This window comes from Aethalodelphis obliquidens, unplaced genomic scaffold, assembly GCF_003676395.1.
Source record: "Aethalodelphis obliquidens isolate GAN/ISIS:26980383/991018 unplaced genomic scaffold, ASM367639v1 scaffold9, whole genome shotgun sequence".
Lineage (NCBI taxonomy): Eukaryota > Metazoa > Chordata > Mammalia > Artiodactyla > Delphinidae > Aethalodelphis > Aethalodelphis obliquidens.
Genome location: NW_020837953.1, coordinates 14,194,361 through 14,217,526, shown reverse-complemented (window position 1 = coordinate 14,217,526; position 23,166 = coordinate 14,194,361). Strand labels below are relative to the sequence as shown.

The window sequence follows — 23,166 nt, the reverse complement described above, 5'->3', positions numbered from 1 at the left end:
CTGACGGAGGCACCAGGGACACACTGTCCCAGCAATGACCAGCTCACAGACAAATAGGGAGATGAGGCCAGGATTCAAACATGGGCAGATGGCAGGCAGCACCCAGATCTGGTTCAAGGGTGTCTGTGAGTTCAGAAATAGGAGAGACCCCGGTCCGGGGCAGGGCGGGAGGTGGACCAGCAGATGCAGCCTCAGAAAAAGTTTAACACACAGAAGTGTTACTGGTGGTGGGAGTCTACAGAGAGGGCATCTCGGGTTTATACAAAGGCTTAGAGGAGGGAAAGTAAGGATGGATGTGGAACACTTGGGGAGCTCAACAGGCCCTTAAGAGAGTTTGGAGGGGAGAGAATGGGGCCACATTTTTCTCTCAGCTCTTAAACTAGCCTATTTTTTAGGATACTCCCTGGAAAACACAGCGGGGGGTGGGCACAGGACCATACTTGCTCCCCCTTCCCTCCCCGAAACTCTGTCCACACCCCCAGAGCACGGGGAGCCATCAAAGTGAGTGGCGGCAGGCTAATCACGGCCACTTGGGTGTGAGGAGGGTCCCTTGTCTCTCTCTGAGGACTCCAGCATGGACAAGTGCAAGACAAAAGCGGTACCTCCCCCTCCTCGCCTGCCACTGCCTTCATTAGCATCAGACAGAAAGCCTGCCAGCCAGGCTCCCCGCTTAGCCGCAGCCGGGCAACTGGATCGGCAGCCCAGCTTTGGCCGAGCCCCAACCGAGCAGATGTGAACCCTGAAGGGGCCTGTGGCCAACCCTGGCCCCCCTCCTCAAAATATAACCAAGCCAGGCAATCCCCACCCGGCTCTGCCCACCCCATAAGCCTCTCCTTGCATTGCCCCACGGAACCTGCTGCGGCCGCCAAAAAGCCAAAGGGAGCCCAGTAAGCGTGTGATCCCTGAATGACAAGTCCTAGGGCGACGGAACCTGAGGATCGTAGAGACATCAACGTCTACCTGTCATTAGACTCATGGAGTCGAATCTTAGCTCAGTTCAGGGTCATCACAGCATGTCGCCCCTTGTTTGGACCGCTGCTCTAGAACGCGTCATTGCTCAACAACAGAATTGCAGCCTCAGGACCTAGAGTCTTGAGCATGGAAGGCAGGTAGCAGGCATCATAGCTGCGAGGTCCCAGGAGGTCCTGGGAGAGATTGCCTGGGGGCTTGGGGCTGGGAGTGCCAGTGTCTGTCTGGATCCCACCTATTCAGGGGTAGTGGGGAAGGGGCGTGAGAGTGATGAGGAAGCCTGATAGCCCATTGAAGGCGGCAGCTCACGGGGGACTGATGGAGAAGGGGCGGAGCGCTGAGAGAAGGAACTGGGGCTGCCGGTGTGGGAACGGCCAGAGGGCAGAAGGCCTGGCCCCCGCCCCCCGCCCCCCGCCGAGATCCCACAGAGCCTGGGACCCGGGAGCACCACAGGTCCCAGGCTGCTGGGGGTGAGCTGGGGAGGGCTGAGGACCCTGGGCTCCCGGGTCTCAGCTGGCTGGGCTGTCACCAGGCATGGGGTGGGAAAGGGTTTTCTACCCTGGTCCCGTAACTCCACTGGGTCTCAGAAACGCAAGGGTCTTGCAGGGGGCAGGGGGTGGTGGCAGTTATGGGATAAGAAGGGGGTGGGGGCCAATTGGGGGAGGGGGTGTTATCTTCAGATCACCATCTGCAGAACTGAGACTGAGTCAGGAGAGATTGTGTCTCCCCCATAACAGGGACTCACAAAATAACATATAACAAAACCTCCCCCCAACAATGTATGGGGGGCAGCCCTCCTCTGATGGCTCCTCTGAGTAGGCTTACACTAACAGCCAGGGACTGGGTGGTGCCCCTCTCAGTAATCCCGGCAGTATTCAGGGGCCCATCTGCATTGGGGTGAGGGAACAGGTTCCCCAAACAGCCCGGATCAGAATCCCAGCTGGGCTTCTCTCTCAGCCATTCGACCTTGGCCAAGTCGCTTAACCTCTCTGACCTTGGAATTTCCTCATCTGGGAAATGGGAGTGACTGTCCCCTCACACCGGGTTCTTGGGAGGAGTCAGTGAGATGGCAGAGCTGAAAGCACAGCCCTTCGGTACAAACTGCAGACACTGAGCACAGGTGAGGCTAACCTTGGTGACCAACATCTTCTTCCCAAGCTCCCCAGGTCTGGGGCCAGGGGACCCTTGGCCTCACTCTACCAGAACCGGCTCTTCCCTGAGGGGATGGTAGTTTAACAGGTCTACATTAAGGTTAATTCAAATTAAACAAACTTCAAAATTCAGTTATGCACTAGCCACATTTCAAGTGCCGGAGAGTTGCACGCTCTGGTCGAGAGGCTTCCATACCGGACAGGGCAGACAGAACGTGCTCATCACCACGGAGTTCTGTTGGACCGCACTGGCCTAAGGGGCTGAGGCAGCTCCAGGTTGCGGGTCAGGACAGCTGGGTTCTAGCTCCAGCTTAGCTCCTAGTTCATGCTGAGTTCAGACATTCCCTTTGCCTCTCGGAGCCTCAGTTTCCCCCTATGGCGGTCTATCCCGCACTCTGTGCAAGGCAGAGCAGAGCCAGTGCTTGAGGAGGACCTCTTTGTTGACCCAATCGCCCCGCTGCCTTGGATCAGGCCCACGTGGAAACAGGCGGTGGGTGAAGCCTGAGGGAACCACCTGCCCACCCACAGGCTCTGGCAACTCCAGAAAACACCCTGGAGTCCCGAGCTTGTCAGGCCAGGCTGCCTGAGTCTCAGCGTCTCAGACAGGCCAGCAAAGCCAGAGCCAGGAGGCAGGCCGTGCAGAGGGCCAGTGTGCATCTCTCCGCGGGCTTACACAGGCCTGAGTCAAGCCTGAAGACCCCAAACTCATCCCTCCCAACGCGGAGAGAGGCCCAGGCAGGCAGGGCCTTGGACAGGAGGAGGCCTCAGGGGCTGGTCCAAAGGGGAGGGGAGGGGAGGCACGGAGAGCGGAGAGTCAGAACCTCGCTATCAGCACTGCCCGTCCTCCCCACTTCCTCTCTTCGAACGGATCACATCCTGTTATTGTGTGGACAGAGAAGGCCAGGAGCCGGGGAGGGAGGCAGGGCTCGGACCAAGTGAGTGGGGAGAGAAAGGAGGAGCCAGAGGGAATGTCCTGGTGGGCATGGATAGCTCCAGCAGCCCAGCCCTGCCCCAGGTGGCTTGGACCAGAGCAGGGCCTCCAGGACGGAGGACCAGCATCTCTGGAGCAGCTAGCCCCTGCCATTGAGAGAAGATGCTGGGGCTCGGGACAGGCTGTGCGAACCTGCAAAGGCACCTGGAAGAATGGAAATGACACCGTCTCTAGGAAGCCTTCCCCAGCCTCCTCCCAGGCTCCTTCAATTCAGCAAACATTTACTCTGGGCCTCCACTGCCAGAGCCAGGTCTCCCACACCCACTGGGCCTCTCGCTCACAGCACTTGCCTCCAGGGTTGTCCTGCTCTGGATCTCTTCCCCTACGTCTCACTTCCACCCAGCCTGCAAGCCCCCTGAGGACAGGGACAAGGAAGGTCCCTTGCTGGCTCCCCAGCAGTGCCCAGCATGGGGCAGGTCCAGACGAATTCCTGCTGCTGTGAATGATTAATGTTCCCACTTCCCCTCTGTCCTCTTTCTCTCTTCTGCCATTCCAAATACAGCCCTATCCCAAACCCATTTCCAGCGAGAGTAATGTTTCTTTCTACAAGACACAAGCATTTACATATATTATTGAAGTCCCATGACAGTCCTGTAAGACACGTGTTAATAACTTCATTTAACAGATGAGGAAACTGAGACTAAGAAAGATTAAGTAATTTACCTAAAGTCACACAGCAGGCACAAGAAGCGGCAGCCCTGGAACTTAACCCCAAAGGCCAGGCTCTTTCTGTGGCCCTGCTGCCTTTCCTGCTCAGTCCCATTCCTGTCCTGGCCTCTCCCTCCCTGAGCTGATACCACATCAACTGTCCTCACTGCCCGCGAGCCTGTCCTCCAGCCGAGCCTGTAGGTATCGGCAAGCTCTCCAGCGCCCACACTGATTGCTCACGGTCCTGGGCAGATTGCTGGACACACCGAGCTGCTATCTGCCCCCAGCCTAGCACAGGCCCACCTGCTCTAAGAGCACTAACTACCTGTTGGCCATTTCTTCTTCCTCTCCTGAGGGGCCCTGAGCACTGGCTCTGGATCAGACCTGAATTCAAATCCTGTGTAACCTTGGTGAAGCCCATACCCTCTCTGGGCCTCATTTCCTCCTCTGGACGATAGAGAGGGTGCCTGGGTGATCTTGACTGACTCCTGTCCTTACAGTCATGATGGCTGAGCCTCTACTGCTGGACACTGTGCCCAGCACCAGGGCCCGTCCCCAGCAGTCTGGTCACACAGCCAGAGGGGGAGAGCTGGTTGCTGGGGAACACTTAGTTGTTTTGCAAGCTGGGGAAAGGGGAGTGGGCAGCATGGGGAGGTAAGGCTGCTATGAGACCAGATCACCAGCTTCCTGATCTTCATTATACCCACCTCACCCCAACCCGGATCCAGTACGAGAACCAGGCTAGGGGGGCCCAACCCAAGAAAATACATACCCCACCTTCCTATCCACCAACCAAAGCAGCCCAAGGTCCTCTACCAGCCCAAAGGGGCAGAGCTGTCCGTCTGCCCCTGACCAGCCCAGGACCACGGTTTTAGGCGGAGGGCATCTTTGCAGTAATGACCCATCCATCCCTCTACCCTTTCATTCCACACTGGCCTCAACACCGAGCTGAGAGATTCCATGCAGGGGAACCTCTTTATTCAGCAAATGTTGAAAGGGCCCCATACCGGGTCTGACACAGGGCGCAGGAGGCGAACAGGCAAATCAGGCACGGCCTCACCTTCAAGGAGCTCGTGTTTTAGTGGGGAAGCAGATGAGTGGACAAGCAGACAGAGAGTGAAGGAAGGCCTGTGGGGACACAAAGGAGGCAGCTGACCCCAGTGAGTCAGGACAGTCTCCTGATGCTGAAGGCAACTTACCTAGATGAAAGGAGGGTGGGAACAGACGATGGATAGAAACCAAAAGTGCAAAACCTGGACAGTTAAAAAAAATAGTAGCAGGAGCAGAAAGGCTAGTGAAATACGAGCAGGGAGAACGAAGGGTGGAGTGGTGAGAAATGAGGCTGGAGAGACCATTTGGGCAAGGCCCGTGGCCACCCCTCCCCCTCACAGGCACAGCCTGGGGGGGGCGGGGGGGGGGCAGGAGGCCGGGCCCTGTCCTGCCTGCCACTGTCCAAGGGATGTGTGGCCCTGGGAAGATTCCTCTCCTCTCTGGCCTCAGTCTCCCCATCTGGAGATGGGGCACCAGCCAGCCTGGGCAGTCGATGGCCTCGTAGTCTCTGCCTGGTGGCCACAGAGCTGATGGGCTCTTCCTGAGCTCTCTGGACATGGACTGCCTCACTCTCTCCTGAGAAAGGTCCTCCTGGAAACGGGTGCTCCTCCCTTCCGATTCTGTGTCCGCGACAGTCAGACTGTTGCCTCCACCCCTCCCCTGCTGCTGTTCTCACCAATGCCACCAGTGACTTCCACGTTGCCGGATCCAGCCAGCACTCTCAGACCTTTTCTGGCTTGCCCTCTCGGCTGCCTCGGGCTTGGCTAACCACTTCCCCAAACACCCTTTGGCCTTAGCCTCTGACACCCCACACTCACACTCTGCCAGTAGTTCTCCTACTCCTCTGACTGCCCTGCCCTGTCTCTCTCTCATGTCCCTTCACCATGCTGCTCCCACCAACAGCGCCAAGACCTGCAATCCACTCCCCCTGGTGTCCCCATCCCATGACTGAGTTTCACCATCTCTCTGCCCAGGGACCTCCTTGCTCTGGGCTGGCGAGAGGCACACTTGGCGTCTTTCAAAAGCCGAGGAACTTCCCTACAGGCCAGAGCAGTGTCCCCATGCCCTGTTGTGCCTTTGCCCTCCTAGCCACGGTTGGAAGCACCCCCGGAACAGGGGCGGCCAAGATCAGAGCCTGGCAGGATGAGCAAGGCTCACCCCAAAAGAGCCAAAGTTATCTGTGGGCCCCTTGAGCTCCCCCCTTGGCTCATCTTCTTCCCTTAATACTAACCACCTTCTAACCTACTATACAATCAACATATTCATATGGCTGTGTGTGTCTGTGGGTTACCGTCTCCCTCCTAGAATTTAAGCGACACAGAAACAGGGATCTTGGTTTTCTTCACTGCTAGATCCTAGTAACCTAGAACAATACCTGGCCCAATAGGGGCTCAATAAATATTTGCTAAATGAACCAAAGAAAGAAGGATTGGTACTTCGTTGGAAGTGCCTACCTGACTTCCTGAGGTTCCCGAAGGTCCAACAGTCTGCACGCAGAGGCCTCACCGGCATCCACAGTCCCTGCCTCTGAACGGCAGCTCTCTGCCTGAGCCTCCACTCACTGCTCCCAAAGCCTCAGCCTCTGTCGCTGAGCCCCACGTAAGACCCGCACCCCAATCCTCAAGAGCAGCCTCCACTGAGTCACTGGGGAGCCTGGGACCATTCTCTGGTGAGAACTTAATCTGCCCTGAAGCTATGATAAAAGCCACTGCTCCAGCCACAGAGCTGAACCCGACACGCAGAGAAGACTCTGCAGCCCGAGGCCCCGTGCCCGAAGTGTGCGTGCACAGCACTGAGAAGAGGCCCCCCTCCGTGAGGCCTGGCAGAGGGAAAAGAACAGAAACCCTAAGGGGCGAGCCTCAGGGTAGAAGGTGGGAGCCCACCCCGGGAGAACCCATTTCAGGGGAGACAGGTTCGTGCCACGCCTTTCCTTTAATGTCCCAACTCTCAGTCCTAGGGGTGCAACACGCAAGCACAGAGTCTAGGCCCCTTTGTAAAACTTTTATTTAGAAATCTTCCCAATATATCCTTATATATATACACACATCATCACCACATGGGTTTTGTCGCTAGAGTCACACGCCCACAGTGTTGGCCTCTGGGCTGTACAAAGGTCAAGGTACCTGGAGTGGTTACTCCTCTTCTGCAGAAAAATGCAGAGACCAACGCAATGCATCACGTACAGTACAACATTGACGGAAAGTGCTGGGCCCGCCCGCAGGAACGATGCGCTATGTACATGGGCTGGGGGGCAAGCCTTCGGCGGGGGCCACGTACCATTGACATCACAAGTACGACACGACCACCCCCAAAGGCCGAGACAGGTGTCGGCTGACTACCGATGCTGTGCCCTTTGTTTTGCTTTCGGAAAAGGATAAAGGTTGTACCATCTTGTCGTTTGCCACTACAAATAAAAGAATACGAATTTGTCTTAAAAGACGTGATTCCCTCCAGTCATTAACCATCATCTTTGTCCTCCTCATGTTTTTTTACATTTTTTCCTTTTTGTACAGATATTATTCTTGGATGGAGAATGTTCATGGGTGAAGAGGAGGCAGAGGAAGGAGAAGAGTATGGTGGGGGGAGGTGCTAGAAAGGAAAGTGAAAATTATGGATCTTTTCTAGTACTTAACAAGGACGCAAAGCTTTGCCCACCCCTACCCAGGCCTGTCTCGGGTAGCTGTAGTACTTTTCACATATTCTGCCTCTGTTCCCATCTCTCTTTTCTAGTCTCCCTCCTGTGCCTTGCTTTGGAATGAGACTGAAATGAGGTCAATCTGGAGAGATAAGGATAACCTAGATAACTCAGGATAAAGTGGTTTAGAACCTAAATTACCCAAATGCTATGCAGACAGGCAGACTGGCCCACTGCCTAGGTCCCGGACTCAGGGTGGGAAAGCCCACTGCAGGAATGATAGTGAGGGGGACAGAGTTCCGTACGATCTCAAAATGCTTCTACTTTCACGATTCCATTCAGTCCACACCACAGCCCTAGGAGACAGGCCAAGCTAGCGTATTTATGAGAAATTGACTTTCAGAGAGAGAACTTTTCCAGGTCACACTGCAAGTCTGAGAGAAGAGGAAGCCAGTAGCTGGAGTTCCTCAAAGAATGTGTGATCCATCTCCTAAAACCCATCCACCTATGCTCACCGTGGCCACTTTTCACTCCCAGGTCAAATTAACCCACCGGAAGCAAACACAACCTTAGGACCTAGAACAGGTGCTCCATCTTTAGACAGATGGGATTTTTCACAGGAGCTTCCAAGTATCAGAAAGGAACGAATCCTAATGTTCATCAAAATATGATTGGGGGGGGGGCGCTGAAATGGGACAGAGAGAGTGCTACAAGGGTTAACCATGTTGCTCCCACCCCCACAAACTGGACCTCTCCTCTCACAACTTAAAAGGAAGGGGAGGAGAGCAGGGATCATTCCCCATGGGCATGTGGCTGTCCCCAAGGTCCTGCCATGGTGAAGGCGAACCACCAGGCTGGAGCCCATAAGGTGTGAGGGCCTTTCCCGACAGCCGCAGCAATGGTTCTTCCACATTGCTATGGACAGGGCAAAGTCAGAGCATTGTTTTCCCTCTGACCTCAAAGGCAGCGCCTGGTCAGAGCCGGCTGGGGTGACTTGAGGGCACAATGACAGGTATGTAGGACTTGTGTGCAGTTTGTTCCAGGGGCTTGGGAGGTGGGTCACAGGCAGGCGTCACCTTAAGAAAACCATGTCCCACCATCTGGATTGACACGGGAGATCAATGAGGGGGCAGCAGTCCACTCTACAAAAGGATTCTCCACTTTACCAAGGGACTCGTGGCAGTATTTCTTTAAAAGGTGAAGATAAGGATTTGATTTACAAAAATGTCATGTACAGCTTCTGGGGGGGAGTACTCCTACTGTGTCACGCCAGCCTCCCATACACACCCTGGATGACCAAAATTTGTGCGCTCAGGAATGCCGAAGGTTCTGCTAAGTGAATGTCAATGTGTTTGGGTCTCCGCCATGGCCTGGTCTCTCACTGGGCTCCCCAGGCCCTAGAAGTGGGGCTAGATCCTGGGTCATATCAAGACCTAGAGATCCCACAAATACCTGAAGTTAAGCAAAATCCCAAATGCCAGGAATTCATAGGACAGAGTTTGTTGTCGATTCAGTTTCAGGACACAGACCAGACCATCAGCAAACAGACATCCTGCAGCAGGGAGGCCCCTCTGAGGAGCTAGGAGAACGTGAGATGGGGCCGCACGTCTACTCTCAGCATCAACACACACCGATCAGCACACTGGCATCTGCTCCCTGCATGAAAAGCGACGTGTCGCTGAGGACGCAGGCAGGTAGCTCTGAGGCACCGCCGCGATTTGAAGCCCACGTGCCCCAAACAGCTCTTGCTCAATTTCACTCTCATCATTTCTCCTTTGTCTGCCTTCAAACAAAGCCCACAGGGCACGCTCACAGCCGCAGACTCAGTCCCCACAGCCACAAGGATGAGGAAGGCAAGTCTCAGTGGGGAGAGAGCAGAGCTTCGATCCCCAGGGCAAGGAGTAAGGGCTTCTGGGTTTCTGACCCTCTGGCCCAGCTAGTCGAGAGCAGGCTGTCCACTGGCCGTCTTCTTCAGCCAGGCCCTGAAGAAGGCACCTCGAGGCTTGTGACTCTCTGCAGCTGGACGGACCAACAGGGGCCTGGGTGAAGATGGGGCTCAAGAAACGGGCAGCTATTGGGTACCTGTGTATTTGGACAGTGTGGCCACAAAGGCCACCCCAGCGAGCTTGGGAGGGGCTCAAGGCGAGGCAGAGGCTGCCGGACGCAGGAGAGGGCTGGCAACCCCAGGTCTCAGCGAGGACAGGGCTCCCGTGCGCCAGGCCGGAAGCAACGCCGCTCCAGCCTCTCACTGGAGAAGTCTTAGGGGTATGGAAGAGGGGTAAGACCGTGCCATCTTCATAAAAAGTACCTACCACTTTGCTCCATGTTTCTGTTCTCCTACTGAGGCAGGAAACAGGAAAGCCAGCCCCAGAGGCAGCTGGGACTTCCCACAGCTCAGACATCAAGGAAAGCTCATCAGAAGTCCATGCCCTGCTTCAGAGCTGCCCAATCCTCACCCCACCTGCCCTAAAGCCCATGGTGCCCGTGGCCTGAGGGCACCCTCCTGGCTGGTCCTGGGTGGCCCCACACCCATCACCGAGGGCCGGCTCCATCCGCGGCGGGCAGCATGGCAGGATGGAGGCTGCGGGCCGTGTGCTTGGGTGCCGGCTCTTCCGTGTAGCTGTCCGGGCTGGCTGCCCCGTCCAGGGAGCTGCCACAGCTGGAGTTCGGGGACAGCACGTCCTGCAGGAGGTCATCTGGAGGTGCAGCGCCCCCTCCGCCACCACCCCCTCCACCAGCCCCCACCGCAGGGTCCTTGCCAGGTTTGGCCCGCTGGCTGCCCTCCTCCTCCTGGTCATTGAGCAGCTTGGCCAGGAAGTTGATGTACTTCATGGCCAGGCGGAGGATCTCATTCTTGCTGAGCTTCTTGTCTGGGGGATGCGTGGGGATCAGCTTGCGGAGCTCAGCGAAGGCCCCGTTCACATTCTGCTGCCGCCATCGCTCCCGGCTGTTGGTGAAGATGCGCCGCACGACTTTGGTGTGGGGACCTGGAGGTAGGAGGACAAGGGTTAGGACAGTGGGTCGGGGATCCCCCAGGGCGTCTTCTCCTGTGGGGAAGCGGAGAAGCCATCCACCTGGAAACTTGGGAAACCTAGAATGCCCTCTTTCCTTTTACTCAGAAAACTCTTTACTTGTCCTTCAAAACCCTGTTTATCTGTTTCCTCCTCTCTGAGAACTTCCCTCATCCCTCCAGACAGATCTAACCAACCACCATGGCCCTATAATCCTGTAATCTCCATCACTCTTGATCATCACTTATGTTTCCATGTTTGTCCCCCTCTCTGAGCTGTGAGACATTTGAGGACAGGAACCATATATTATTCATTCATTCACTTGTGCTAAGAGGCCATATGGCACTAGTTAGAAAGATTAAACTCTGGAGCCAGACGTTCCAGGTTCAATTCCTGACTGTTACTCCCTAGATAGTAACTCTGGGCAAGTTACCTGAACTCTCTGTGTCTTAGCATCATCACCTGTACCATGGAGATAACACTAGTAACTCAAGTCATAAGATTGTCTTGTGAATCTAACAACTAATACAGTTAAAGTACTTAAGATAATACCTGGCTCTGACGAAACAGTCAATAAATGTTAGCTATTATTATCTATTCATCAGTTATTTCCTGACAACCGGCACTGTGCTCGGCATTAAGGAATAAAGGTGCACAGAGTCCCTGCCCTCGTGGAGCTTACATGTTAATGGGGATGACAGATGATGAACAATCGGCAAACAAATAACAAACAAACGGGAAGCTGAATGTAAACGAAAGATGGAAAGGAGCGGCCATGTTTACCTGAGGTGGTTGGGGACAGCCTTTTGGAGGAGGTGACATCTATAAGGGAAGAACTTAAGGCCGAAGAAGAGCCAGCCAGACACAGGAAGGGAAGTTGGAAGGGCATGTGCACATGCCCTGAGCTGGGAAATGGCTGAAGCCAGCCCGGAGAGATTAGTGTGGGTAAGATCAGAGGAGCCTGAGTCCAGATCCCATAGGGCCCTGTGGTAAGATGTAGGGATTTTATTCTAAGGGTGATGGAAGCACAGAGTAGGCAGGAGCTCAATAAATATTTGCTGACCAACTGATCATGCTGGCAGGTACGGAATGGAGGAGAGAGCAGAGTGGTGGGGAAATGACTTACACTGCAGGCTCTCTTCCCCAGGAGAGGAGTGGAGAGACAGCCATGCACAGGCATGGCCTGAGGCTCTAGGCAGGCGTCTGAGGGCTGCCTCCGTCTCCCCGTGTCTACAGTGCACTGATCACAGACTAGAACAGTATTCACTAGCGCTCATGTACTAAGACTTGCAGAGCAGGGGCAGACACCAGTGTGCATGTATCGAGCACCTATGGTATACAAAGCACTGCACTAAATGTGCAAGCGTGACCTGGGATTCCCAAAGCCAGCAGAGGCAGAGGAGCGCCCCGCTAGTGCTCCCAGGCTCCTGGGCTGAGGCGGCTGCTTCCTTCCGCAACCCTGAGGCACAGAGCCAGCTCCTGGCAGTCCTCAGGAAGCTCTGAGCACTGAAGGAACTGCCAGTACTGGGATGGTTGCTTGCCCTCTTCTGATGACCCTGGAACCGGATCTCAGAACGTGGAAAGCTGGGTAGGAGAGAAGACATCACCTAAGACCCATTGCTCATTTCACAGCTATGGAGACGGCGGCCAGGACGGAGGCAGACCTTGCCTCTGCAACCCAGCTCATCCGCGCCGACACTTCCCGCTTAATCATCTCTTACACATACACACACCAGTCTTACACACACACAGACACACACACACCATGTTTCCCCCAGGGAGAATCACTCATCCTCTGCCCACAGTGCCTCAGAAGCTATCTTTCCAAACCCCAGCAGGCCCCAGCCCAGCTGACTCTTTGCCAAAGGCCAGACCCAGACTGGGAAAAACACAGCACGCCTGCTGGGCAGTCCTACCCTGGGTGCCTCAGAGGAAATAACTTGCTGTTCTCCGGCCTCCAGGACAGACAGAGGGGAGTCCCTCAGCTGTGCCACCAGGAGGACCACTGCTCTGTGGCTGAAGCTGGCTGATCTTGAGGGAGCTCCTAGGTGGGGAGAGAGGCATTATGGCCGCTCCTAGGTGGGGAGAGGCATTATGGCCGCTCCTAGGTGGGGAGAGAGGCATTATGGCCGCTGTCACAACTAGAGCTACACAGACTCCAGAAGCCGTGCCTACCCCAAGCCAGGCCCTAAAAGCACTTTACCCCACTGTGCTCCTTCAGCAACCTGTGAGGAAGCTATTATTCTCCCTACGTTACAAATGAGAAAACGGAGGCCCAGAAAAGTTCAGCAACAGGAATGCACGTCGAGTCCTGGCTTTAGACCTTGTGTTAGCCCCACTTTTATGGACTCTTTTCATTTAAATCTCTGATTTCAAAATCCTGTGGGCATATCCTGCACCCCTCCACCCTTCCCTTCACCTCCATTTCTGTCTATTCCTCTCTGGTCCTTTCCAGAGAACCACCCACCTCTCCACACCTTCCTCTTTCCTGAGTCTGTACCTCCCTCCATGTCCTCTGTCTCACGCTGGCAGGGCACAGAGTAGGTGCTTGGTAAATATTGGCATCATTCATGGGTAATCTCCTCTCTACACTCCTGCACTCCCCCCAAACCCTCACCCCTTGCCCCTTCCTCTGTGCCTGATTTCTGTCGTCTCTGACCTTTGTAGAAAATGCCTCTTCCCTGGGGAACTTCAGGGCTGGTCTTGCCTACTTCCTGTTTGGTACACCCACCTCCTGTCTCTAACCTAGCAGCACTGACACTCCAACACCCTTCCCTCCCGGCCCTACACCCCTGTGCCCCAGGCTGGCTGGGTCTTTTGAGATCTGTTCCTTGTCCAGATGCTAGCTTGCCTCCTCTCCAGAACACCACAGAGGGATCCCCTCCAGAAGCCCCAGCTCAACATACATCCCTCCCACCAGCAACTTGCAGAAATCCCAGTCTGGCTTCAAGGCCTCCGGTGTGCACCAGGAGCTCCAGGAAGTCCCTCGGCTCTGAAGAGCCTGCTCTCCTGCCCCCTGGTGCTGGGCCCCATCTACTACATCTAGTCAACCTTGGGAAGAGGGAGGGGGTCCTCCAAATTTCCCACTCATCCAACTCCTTCCCCCAAGTTCGGGGCCAAAGACTACTCGGGTAGTTCACATTAAAAATGCTGAGGCCTTTGGGGTCGGGGGGAGGGAGGGAGCAGGGTAGAATCTATGATGTCAGGAAGGGAACTCCGAGTCTCAGCTCAGAGTGTGGAAAAGGGGACAAGAGGGCCCCACTCTGCAGGGACCTGGGACAAGACCCTTAAAGGTGCAATTCCAGGCAGGGAGAAGACTTCAGATTCCAAAGAGGACTTGGGAGGAGATACAGAGAATCCCTGGAGGTTGGTGCTTAGAAACACTGTGTGTTTCTTGCCCTCCCGGGGGATCCTTACCAACTGTAGGAATGGAGCTAGAGTGGGGACTACAATTGACCGTGGAGGTTTGGGCTAAGTGCCACAGTGTGTCCTCACTCCCATGCACTCTCTTCCCAGGACCGTGGTAAACCCCCAGCCCCACCCATGACCTCCCCTAGTCCCAGGTCAATAGGGCGAGGACTTCAACAGCTTCTCTTGGCTCCAAGAGAGCTGCCCATCTATGTGAGACACCTAGAGAGTAGTCCCCGATGATTCCTCCTTCAGGGTTCTAACACCTTGAGGGAGTGAGTACACAAGTGGAGCGGGGGGGTTGACTCACCATCAGTAATCTCCATCTCATAAGGGGAGGGTCTCCTCTTCACTCGGTTGTTGGTGGCAAACATAGGGAAGGCATCTGGCTCCCCAAAGAACCCACTGTGGGAGGGAGCAGGCAGATCACAAGATCACATGTGGGTGGAGGGGGAGAGAGGGGCTCCATACAGATCCTCCCCACATGTTCTTGAGCCCCCGCCCCAAAAAACAAGGGCAACCCTGGTCCCTTCACATCGGAACTGGGGATAGAAGAAGCATGAAACACACACACACACACACACACACACACACACACACACACACACACAACACCCCCAGACTCTCTCTGTGGTGAGACAAACAAGGGGAGGGTGGCCACACACCCCTACACACACACACACTCAGACACACACAAACACACATACACAGAATTAGTGGTGAACACAGGGAGCAAACACAAAAATGAACATACACCCCCCCACATACAAGCGCACAAGCCATAGGCACCTCCACTCCCAAACAGGTGCTCACACAGGCAGACACGGCCTTCACACCTGGCAGTGTGCAATTCCTGCACCACATAAGGGCACCCTGTTCCTTACCCCCAACTTCACCCCACCTTCACTCCAGCCCCATGGGGCCTAAGGACAGACAACAGACAGGAAACCCTGACTCAGCCCCACTGACATGCCCCCCCATTACCCACTCGACTCTCCGTAGCTTCTTCCTCCAGTGTCCCACAGACTCACCGACTGCCCCCCACTGTCTCTCCCTGCCTCATCTTCCTGTCCCCACCCCAACCGTGTCTCCTGCTCTCCACCACCTCAGTGGCCCCAGCAGGGAAATGGATACCCTCACACCAAAGGGAGCACAGGTCCTGGCCAGAGATCGCAGCTAGGGGCAGAGGAGCTCAGGAGAGGAGGGAGGGATCTATTCCCCAGGCAGGCCCTGGCAGGGAGTTTCAGAGGAGGGAGACCTCTTGCAAGCACATCTCTTACCTGTCCACCGAGGGCTGCAGCTTCCAGAAGAATTTCACAGCGGAGCGCATTCAGACACATTCCTTCCTGGTACTCACACTCAGACTCCTCCTGTCCACCCCACGCCCCCCCACCACCACCACCAGGCAGCGCCCCGCGCTTCTGCTCACAGCCAGCCGCATGCCGGTACTCCCCCTCTTCGGCTTCCAAGCTCGCAGCACGCCGCGTTAACAAGACACCTGCACACCGCCCCCCGCGTGCGCACACATACACACACACACTAGCAGAGGGCTCGTTCCTCACTTGCACGGGGACTCCAGCCAAGACTTTTCCAACCCCGGGTGTAAAACGTCCCCCTCTCCCCCTCTCCTAGCGCGCTCAGCCACACTGCCCCGCCGGGAGGAGGGCAGCCGGCTCCCGACGTGCGGAAGAGGAGCCCCGGCGCCCATGCCTCCTGCCCACCCGCCCCTCCCGCCGGCCCTGACCTGCCGAGAGAAGCCAGCGGCTGGCTGAGGCTGTAGAGCAGCGCGCGGCCGGGGGCGGCCGGGGCCGCCAGCGCCGGCGGGCTCAACTGCACCATGCGGCCGTCGCCGGGCAGCTCTGCGGGGGCCGAGGCGGGCGCGGGCCCAGGAGGTCTGCACAGCTCGGTGGTGGGTACCCGATGGCGCGCTTCGGCAGCCGCCGCGTCGCGGCCCTTTAAGTCTCGCGCGGCGCCGCCCCCACCGGCGGGGCCGCCCCCCGGGCCGCCGCCGCGCGCGCCCAGCTCGATGACCGGGGGCTCCGCCGGGGCCGCGCGGCTCGTCTCCTTGGCGACGCCGTTCAGCAGGACCAGGTGCGGGGGGGCCATGCGGGCCTCGGCCGCGTCCCGTCCGTCTAGCGGGGGGTCACTGCGTGCCGCCTCGCTCGGCGGCCGCTCCGTCATCCTGCGGGCAGACAGACAAGCGGACACCCGCTCTGACCACCGCCCCCAGCCCATCCACGTGGGGTGGGATCGGAGCGGGGGGTGCGGGAGGGGGTAAAAGGCAGAGAGAAACTCACGCACCGAAACGTGAGAAGAGGCGGACAAACTTAGCGCCACGTGGACACACACCCGCCCGCAGTGCTGGGGCAGGAGGGAAAGGGGGCCTCTGGTTTGGGAGAAGAGAAGAGGGTGCCCGGGAGACAGAGACTGAGGGCCAAAAGGACAGAGGTGGAGAAGGACGACAAAGACATTGGAAGAAAAGGAATACAGCCAGCGAAAGAAAAACAGAGGGTGGGGGGGAAGGAGGAAGGAAATGTAGAAAGAGGCGAGAAAGAAATATCACCCCGTGCCCCTTCTCAGGCCGCAAGGGAAGAGGAGGGAACAAATCCCCGACCGTGTTCTTCCCGCCCCCCTTTTGGTTTTGGTGGGGAACCTGTCGCGCGGAGGTGGGGTGCTTTTCGAACCTCCCTTGCCTTTCAGCAATACCTGCCCCCAGCCTACCGCCACACACATACACCCAGAAACCTGGTGGGGGGGTGTGTGCAAGAGGGATCAGAGCTGGCAGAGAATTATCCGGAGGAGCCAGCTCTCCCTTTCAACACATATTCACCCCTGCGGGGACGGCGTCCGTCTACACTCCGCAAATCCACCTGTATTCTGTGTAGCCGCCAGAAACCCCAGTGGCCCTTTACTTTTACTCCTCCCGGGACTGGAGACGGGACATAAGGAAGGGAAGAAGATGATCCCTGCCATACCTCCCCGCACACTATATATACCCGCTTCTGCTCAGCTGAACTCAAAAGTTAGGTGGGGTCTAGAAGGGAAGCCTGCCTGAGGCAGTGTGAAGCCCCGACGTTCAAAGGGTGCTCCTGAGGCCACTGGGGTCTGGGCTCCCATCCAGGAGTGTGGGGCGAAGGGGTGTCATGATGGCTGCTGAACTCCTCCAGCACTCTCCCATCCCCCTCTCCTACCTCGGTGTTGTCCTCTGGGAAATGGGAGGTGTACCTCATATATGCATTTAAAAGCACTGTGCAAATGCTCAAGTAAACATTATTATAGACTGGGAGACTGGGCCAGCAAGGAGACTACCTTGCCCAAGGTCACACTCGCCTGTTTGCCACAGAGCAGGACTCGAACTCCAGTCTCGCTCTTTGTTATCCTCCCATATACACCCTCTCATATATCCTGCCCGCCCCCCTCCAGCAAAGGACAGTCCTCTCCTCCTCAACCATACTCCTGGGTGACCGCAGGCAGAGGCTCCACTCCCCACTACCGCTCCCTCCAGTTCTTCCAAAACCCGCCACACACACACACACCGCACCCCCGCAAGAATGAAAACAGAAAAACTATGAGACTCTGGGTCCAGAGTGGGGAAATGCTTGTGAGTTTTAATAAAACAATAAAAATATAATCAACAGGCTTCATAAGATGTTCAAAATAAGATTTCTGCTGTTGGAATTATATAATTGGCGTATTTTGTAGCAGAAAACAAATACACAAAAATCCAACTCAGCACCAAGCAGAGTCCATCTGATCATTCCTGGCAGCCACTCTGCCACTGCACCACTCTGGACTGGAGTCGGCCTGGGAACCATCCTCCCACCCCAGAAGAGAGACCCGGCCTTCTGAAACCTCCTCAGGAGCTCAGCTCAATGGCCACCGGACACACAGCTGATGGAGAATCACCATTCAGATTAAGCTCCTGCCCTAGCTCTGCCAGCCCCATGGGCAGTGCCCCAAAATGACAAAATTCCCCCAGACCTGGTGCACCCTAGCTGCAAAGGCAGTAGGTCTGCAACACTTCATTGGAAACGAGTTTAGAGTTTATGTTCATGGTGGAAACAATAGGTCTGTCTGTATCCACAGAATGGGACTGACCGTCAAGACACCGCGGCCACTAGAAACGCACCAGAGGTATACCACTGGAGACTTCCTGGCTCCCCTGCAACAGTGAAATGCATTAGAAATATACCGTCCTCTGGCAAAGCGTACAAGCCCCAAGGAGCTGGCTCCCTACCTTACTGTCCCCAGGCACCGTTGTGCACCCAGTGACACGTGCTTAAGTCCCAGCTCCTAACCGAGTGACAAACCGTTCACTCAGCAATTGCCAGAATGAGCTCAAGCTCTCCATATGACACATTTGTACCTTCTGATTAATTCCGAGACTCTGAGTAGGAGCAGATCCCAGAGGGGCAAGGGGAGCACGTATCTCAGATGAGCTGACTCTGGCCCCAAATGCCCTCTCCAGACGCCTATAAATATCTATATCTCTGAGCCCCCCCCCAAACCTATGATTGGTCCCCAGGGGTCTGTGGTCAACCTCTCCCCGCCCCTCCCAGGACCTCAGGAAAACCCTGCCGGTTCATCTGCAACCAGGATCACCCAGGCCAGAGGGCCAGCCTCTCGAGGAAGCTGCCAGAGAACTCACAAGCACTTTCGGTGGTCGGTGACTAAATCCCATCACTTGGCTTTGGTTAAGATTATTAAAAGGAAAGCCGGAGTGATGTTTATTTATTTTTATTAGGGAAAATGAAAAAGGGGGTGAGAAGGTTTCAGATTTCGAACCGAACAGCACTAGACTATTGGACCATTACAACTCCTCTTTGTGCAACCAGGACCCAGCTCAAAGCCCCCTACACCGGCTCATCTCCTGCTGCCAGCCAGCCAGCCACATAACTTCCATGTGTGTCTGAACACGACAGGGGAACCCGAGAGCTCCTGGGGGACAGGCACCTGGTCTCCGGCAGCTTCCAATTCCCAGCAAGGAAAATTTCTTATGTGAAAACAGCCTCCGCCATGCCCCGGCTAGAGCCGCCGCCTTAAACACAGCCTCTGGTCCCTGATACTGCATCCACACCCGCATGACCCACTGGGGGAGCCCCAAGCCTGCACGCAAACCCAAATCGCCCGTGAACAGAACCACTTTCCCGCTGCTACTGGAGTGGAGCGGTGTTTGAACGCAGCCCCACCCTAGGCCTTAGGCCCCAGCCTGGGCCCACCCGAGTTGGGACTGCGTTAGCCAGGATGGCTGCGGCCTTCTTCCTGCCAGAGCCCCGGGAGCACACAGCCTGCGCTATCCGGATATAGCCGCCCCAAAGTTATGAGCCCGGGGAAACGTCCACGGAACCAGGACAGAGGGGGACCTTGGGTGAGGGGGGACTAAGCCCAACTAGCTGTTTTCACCCAGGGCCAGGAAACGGCCCTGCTGGAAGCCACAGTGGCACAGAGGCCACAGTCAGTGGCAGAGTCAGATCCCGGATTCCCAACTCTGGGTTCGTCCTCCCCTCCTCCTCCCCAATCTGAAACTGGTCTGTCCTCTGTCCCAAGCTTTCCCCACCTCAGGCCAGATCCCAAGGCCTTCCTGGTGACTGTTTCCACCAGTACTATTCCCCCAAAAACTCACCTGGGGCATATTTAGAGAGAGCGGCCCCTCTGAATAGGATCTCCACTCCTCCTCCGGCGGGAGAGGGGCAGGAGCCGAGGTCCAGGTTGTGGAAGGGGTCTTTGCTTTCCCCCTCTCTCACTGAGAGACCGGCAGTTAGGCCGCGGTGTGGTCCTGGGCGGTCTGCCGCGCCCAAAGCGAGTTTCCAGGAAAGATGGGGGTGGAGAGAAAGAGGGAGGGCGAGAGGGAGGGAGAGAGAGAAATGGGGGTCAATGGCTGGGAATTACCTCATGTCCTCGCCAACCCGCCCCGGGAATCGCCAGCAGCTTTCCGCCCCCAACCTGCAGGTGTTTGAAGCCTCCCCCGCACCCCCATAAAAAAGAACCCTACACCTGACCAATCAGGAATAACTATCTAGTCCAACAACAACAACCCAGCCGCAGACTGCCCGGAACATTATCGGACCCTCCAACAGGGATGTCTGGTTCAGTGTGGCCATTTGTTTTCTAAGCAGACTCGTCTACGCCGTTGGCTCGGGAACCGAAGTCAGGCCGGAGCTGTGGCCACAGCGCGGAGTCGTCCGCAGCCTGGCATGGGTGGGTAGGGGGATGTGTGTCCGAAAAGGGGAATCCAATCTTCAGACCCTGGTCGGTGGGACAGAACCTCTGAGGACCCCATTCTCTCCATGACTCTCACCTGCCCACCTCCAACCCAAAGCGAAACCAGAACCCAATTCCAAAGGCTACTTTCCCGAAGGGATACAGTCTGAACGGCGCAGATCCCAGAGAAAGGGGTGGGGTGGGGGATATCTGATGTATCCCAGTCCCTTTTTTTCTTCCTACAGATTAAGGGGGGCGGGGAAGAAGAGGGAGAGGAGGAAAAGAAAGAAAGGAAAATTAAAGAAAGGGAAAAAGAAAGAAAGGAAAGGCCCTCGCCTTTCCCTCAACAATCCCTACACAAGATTTTCGATTTATCGGTATTCAGATGGTCAGAGAAGGGAAGAATTTTAGTAATTCTTTTCAGCAATAAACAAGGAAAGGACGGAGGGTAAAAATAAATCCAGTACTGCTTCCCAGGGTGTAGCGGTAGTGAAATTTAGTTCACCTTTTTTTCCCTCCCTCCGGAAGGTTTGTTTAATTTGTTTTGCCTAAATTGTCCAGTTTATGGTCACACATCGAAGTCTTGGATTAATTGCTAAGGCCACCTCCTTTTTGCCCCGGCTTTAGTGGAAATACAGTAATAATTATTCCCTGCGGTTTCAGTCCAATGCGGGAGATTTTCTTTCTCCTCTTCTAATCCAAATGAGGGGGGAGGTGTGGGAACAAGAAGGAATCCAGTCACGCCCGGTGTCTGAGGTCGGGTTTAATTTCTGCTTTAGGACGGAGTCTCTGTGTTCGTCCCTCTCTCCATTTTCTCTCCTACCACAAACCCAGCAGTTTAAAGATCAGCGCTGGTGGGAGGAAACCCGCGCTGCTTTGTTATCGCCCCGGAGAAGCTAAAAGGGACAAGCCGCTTCGCTCCTGGACGATTATTTTAATTAAAATACGATGATGATGATGATGGTGGTGGTGGTGGTAGTAGTGGTGGTGGTGATGATGATGACATTAGCAACCACAGTAACTGGCAAAACAAAATCCTTTCTTTCGGAGCTAGGGCAGCACTGACCCCGTCCCTCCATGAAGCCCGGTCCCGGTCATCGATGTGACGGGTACCTGACCCACGCGGGAATGTCGCTCACCCGGGGAGAGGGTAGAAAAATGTTCCTTGGAGATGATCCCGAAGGTCCCCACCCGAGGCGCGAGGCCTGGAGAATGCGCCCATTGTCTTTTCCGGGCCTCTCCCGCAGACCCCGGCGGCCGTACCCGCGAAACTGACCAGAAATGGACGAAGCCTGAATGCGGCGAGAACCGAAGCCGGCGGCTACCGGCCTGAAGGCGCTGGCCTCCGCGAGCGCTGCTCAGCTTCCAGCCTGGAAGAGCCTCCCACTCACTAACAACCCCTCCAACACCGAGGCACAGAGTGGCCTCTGGACAGAGCAGGGCTGCTCATCCAAGCCAACGCTGGCTTCCGAATACATCATAATTTGGAATAAAACGTGAAATCCCTCTCCCCGCCCCCATGCCGCCTCCTCAACTCGCGCATCCATCTCTCGCTCGCTCGCCCTCCCCTCCACCCCCCAGCGATTTACAAACGCACTTCCAAAGGACACCAGCACACAGGCACACACCCCGGTGCGGACAGGGCCACACGCGGTCCAGCTCCATAGAAGGGAAGCGAAGTAAGCACAACGCAACACTGCCCCACAAGCCGACTCGGTCAGGCCCACACATTGTCCAGCACGACACAACGAAATCGATCAAACGCAATCGCTCAGGGACGCACAACCCAACGCAGTCAGGCTCACACACGCCCGACACAACGAGACCATACAGACACAATCGCAAAGGCCAAGCAACCCCGCACACATGTCGAGAAGGCAAACGAGCGTAATTATATACAACGATGAAAACGCAGAAGGGCCTCGGAGAACTCAAATCTACACCCTAAAGAGGGCAAACACCATCACACTTGGACACACAACCTATCGCCTAGAAGACCACACTCAGAAGAAGTCAACACTGCCCACAGCTCACACACTCCCTCTCACAATCCCACCGCATGCACACAACCACTAAGGAGAAATGAAAACCAACCACCGCCTCGCGCATTTCTGTATATTGCGTAAGGAAAAGGGGAAGGAAGGAAGAGAGTCTCCGAGGCGGGAGGGGCGGCGGCGGCGAGCTCAAGGGCGTCGGTGGAAAATGCCCCCCATCGAAAGAAACCGAGGGAAAAGGAGCGAAACCTCTTCTGCGAGCGGGCAAAAGAGGGAGGAACTGGATGGGGATTCCGTGGGAGGTTGCAGGTTGCCTGCCCCTAGAAAAAGGCCAGAATGCTCACGTTTTGCCGCTAAGGGGGTACGCGTGTGGCCATTTTGAGGCCTGGTCCTTAGTGCCGAGCCCTCCCCCAGCCCCCCCCCTCCAGTCCCCCGCTTCCGCGCCGCGGCGCGCCCGGCTCCTCCACCGCCGCGCTCTAATCCCGCTCACGTTCTAGGCCTCGTTAGCATGGGCCGAGGCGCGCGGGGGCCGTGTGTGCCGCGGAGATAAGGCACTGCCGCGGGTCCGCTCGCCCCCGATAAGCGCGTCGGCCATTACGGGCCAAATGATTCATTTTAATTTGGCAATTTCACCGGAGGGAGTGGGGACTGGTTGCGCGGCTCTGGGACCGTCTCCGTAATGCGCCACGGAGAGAGTTGGGCGGGCGCTCTGTCTAGGACCCGCCGGGTCCAGCCTCATTACTGATCCCGAGGCCTCTCGGGAACCCGGGCTCCCCACAACCTCAGTCCCTCGGCCTTCCAGACACATTTCTCCAACGACTCGCACCCCAGCAAGACCACAACACCAAAATGATCACATCCAACCCTTCCTTCCCTGACATTCATTCATACCAGTGTCCTGGATACTCGGATTTCAATGGGCAGTTCCTCTTATCCCAGAAAGCTCCCCAGTTCCCCCCGACTCTCACCCGCTTCAACCCTGGCTCTTTTCTGTTCTAAAATGGAGCCTGCTTGCCTGAATGTTGGGACTGAGGTCACACCCAAGAGGCTCTATGGAGGCAGAACTGGTGTCAACGAAGAGTTTAAAGTATCCATTATACCGAGTTTC

General features: G+C 56.1%; 1 protein-coding gene and 1 long non-coding RNA gene across 6 annotated transcripts; one reads left to right on the top strand and one right to left on the bottom strand.

Annotated features, from left to right (window-relative positions):
- Positions 1–6,796: 6,796 nt before the first annotated feature.
- Positions 6,797–22,475, bottom strand: TAL1 (TAL bHLH transcription factor 1, erythroid differentiation factor). Of its 5 annotated transcripts, XM_027108618.1 has the most exons (6): positions 20,570–21,317; positions 19,939–20,109; positions 19,487–19,648; positions 15,608–16,045; positions 14,174–14,268; positions 6,797–10,431 (listed from the first exon to the last, which is right to left on the bottom strand). In XM_027108618.1, exons 4-6 carry the CDS (start codon positions 16,042–16,044, stop codon positions 9,977–9,979), a joined length of 987 nt encoding a protein of 328 aa, XP_026964419.1. In that variant the 5' UTR covers position 16,045; positions 19,487–19,648; positions 19,939–20,109; positions 20,570–21,317; the 3' UTR covers positions 6,797–9,976. The 5 variants fall into 5 exon arrangements, with proteins under 5 accessions (XP_026964419.1, XP_026964420.1, XP_026964421.1 ...); XM_027108619.1 differs by lacking the exons at positions 19,939–20,109; positions 20,570–21,317 and adding an exon at positions 21,341–22,475; XM_027108620.1 differs by lacking the exons at positions 19,939–20,109; positions 20,570–21,317 and adding an exon at positions 22,403–22,448.
- LOC113621608 (uncharacterized) lies at positions 19,957–21,572 on the top strand. Its single transcript, XR_003433237.1, has 2 exons — positions 19,957–20,061; positions 21,312–21,572. It is a non-coding gene; the product is annotated as an uncharacterized LOC113621608 (long non-coding RNA).
- Positions 22,476–23,166: the final 691 nt, after the last annotated feature.

Bases quoted from the DNA above. Each gene is read 5' to 3' on its own strand.
- TAL1 (XM_027108619.1), bottom strand. From the start codon at position 16,044: ATGACGGAGCGGCCGCCGAGCGAGGCGGCACGCAGTGACCCCCCGCTA. The intron at 14,269-15,607 runs GTCAGGGCCGGC...TCCCTCCCACAG, and splicing joins CCGCTGGCTTCTCTCGGCAG to TGGGTTCTTTGGGGAGCCAG. The intron at 10,432-14,173 runs GTGAGTCAACCC...TCCTACCTCCAG, and splicing joins TGAGATGGAGATTACTGATG to GTCCCCACACCAAAGTCGTG.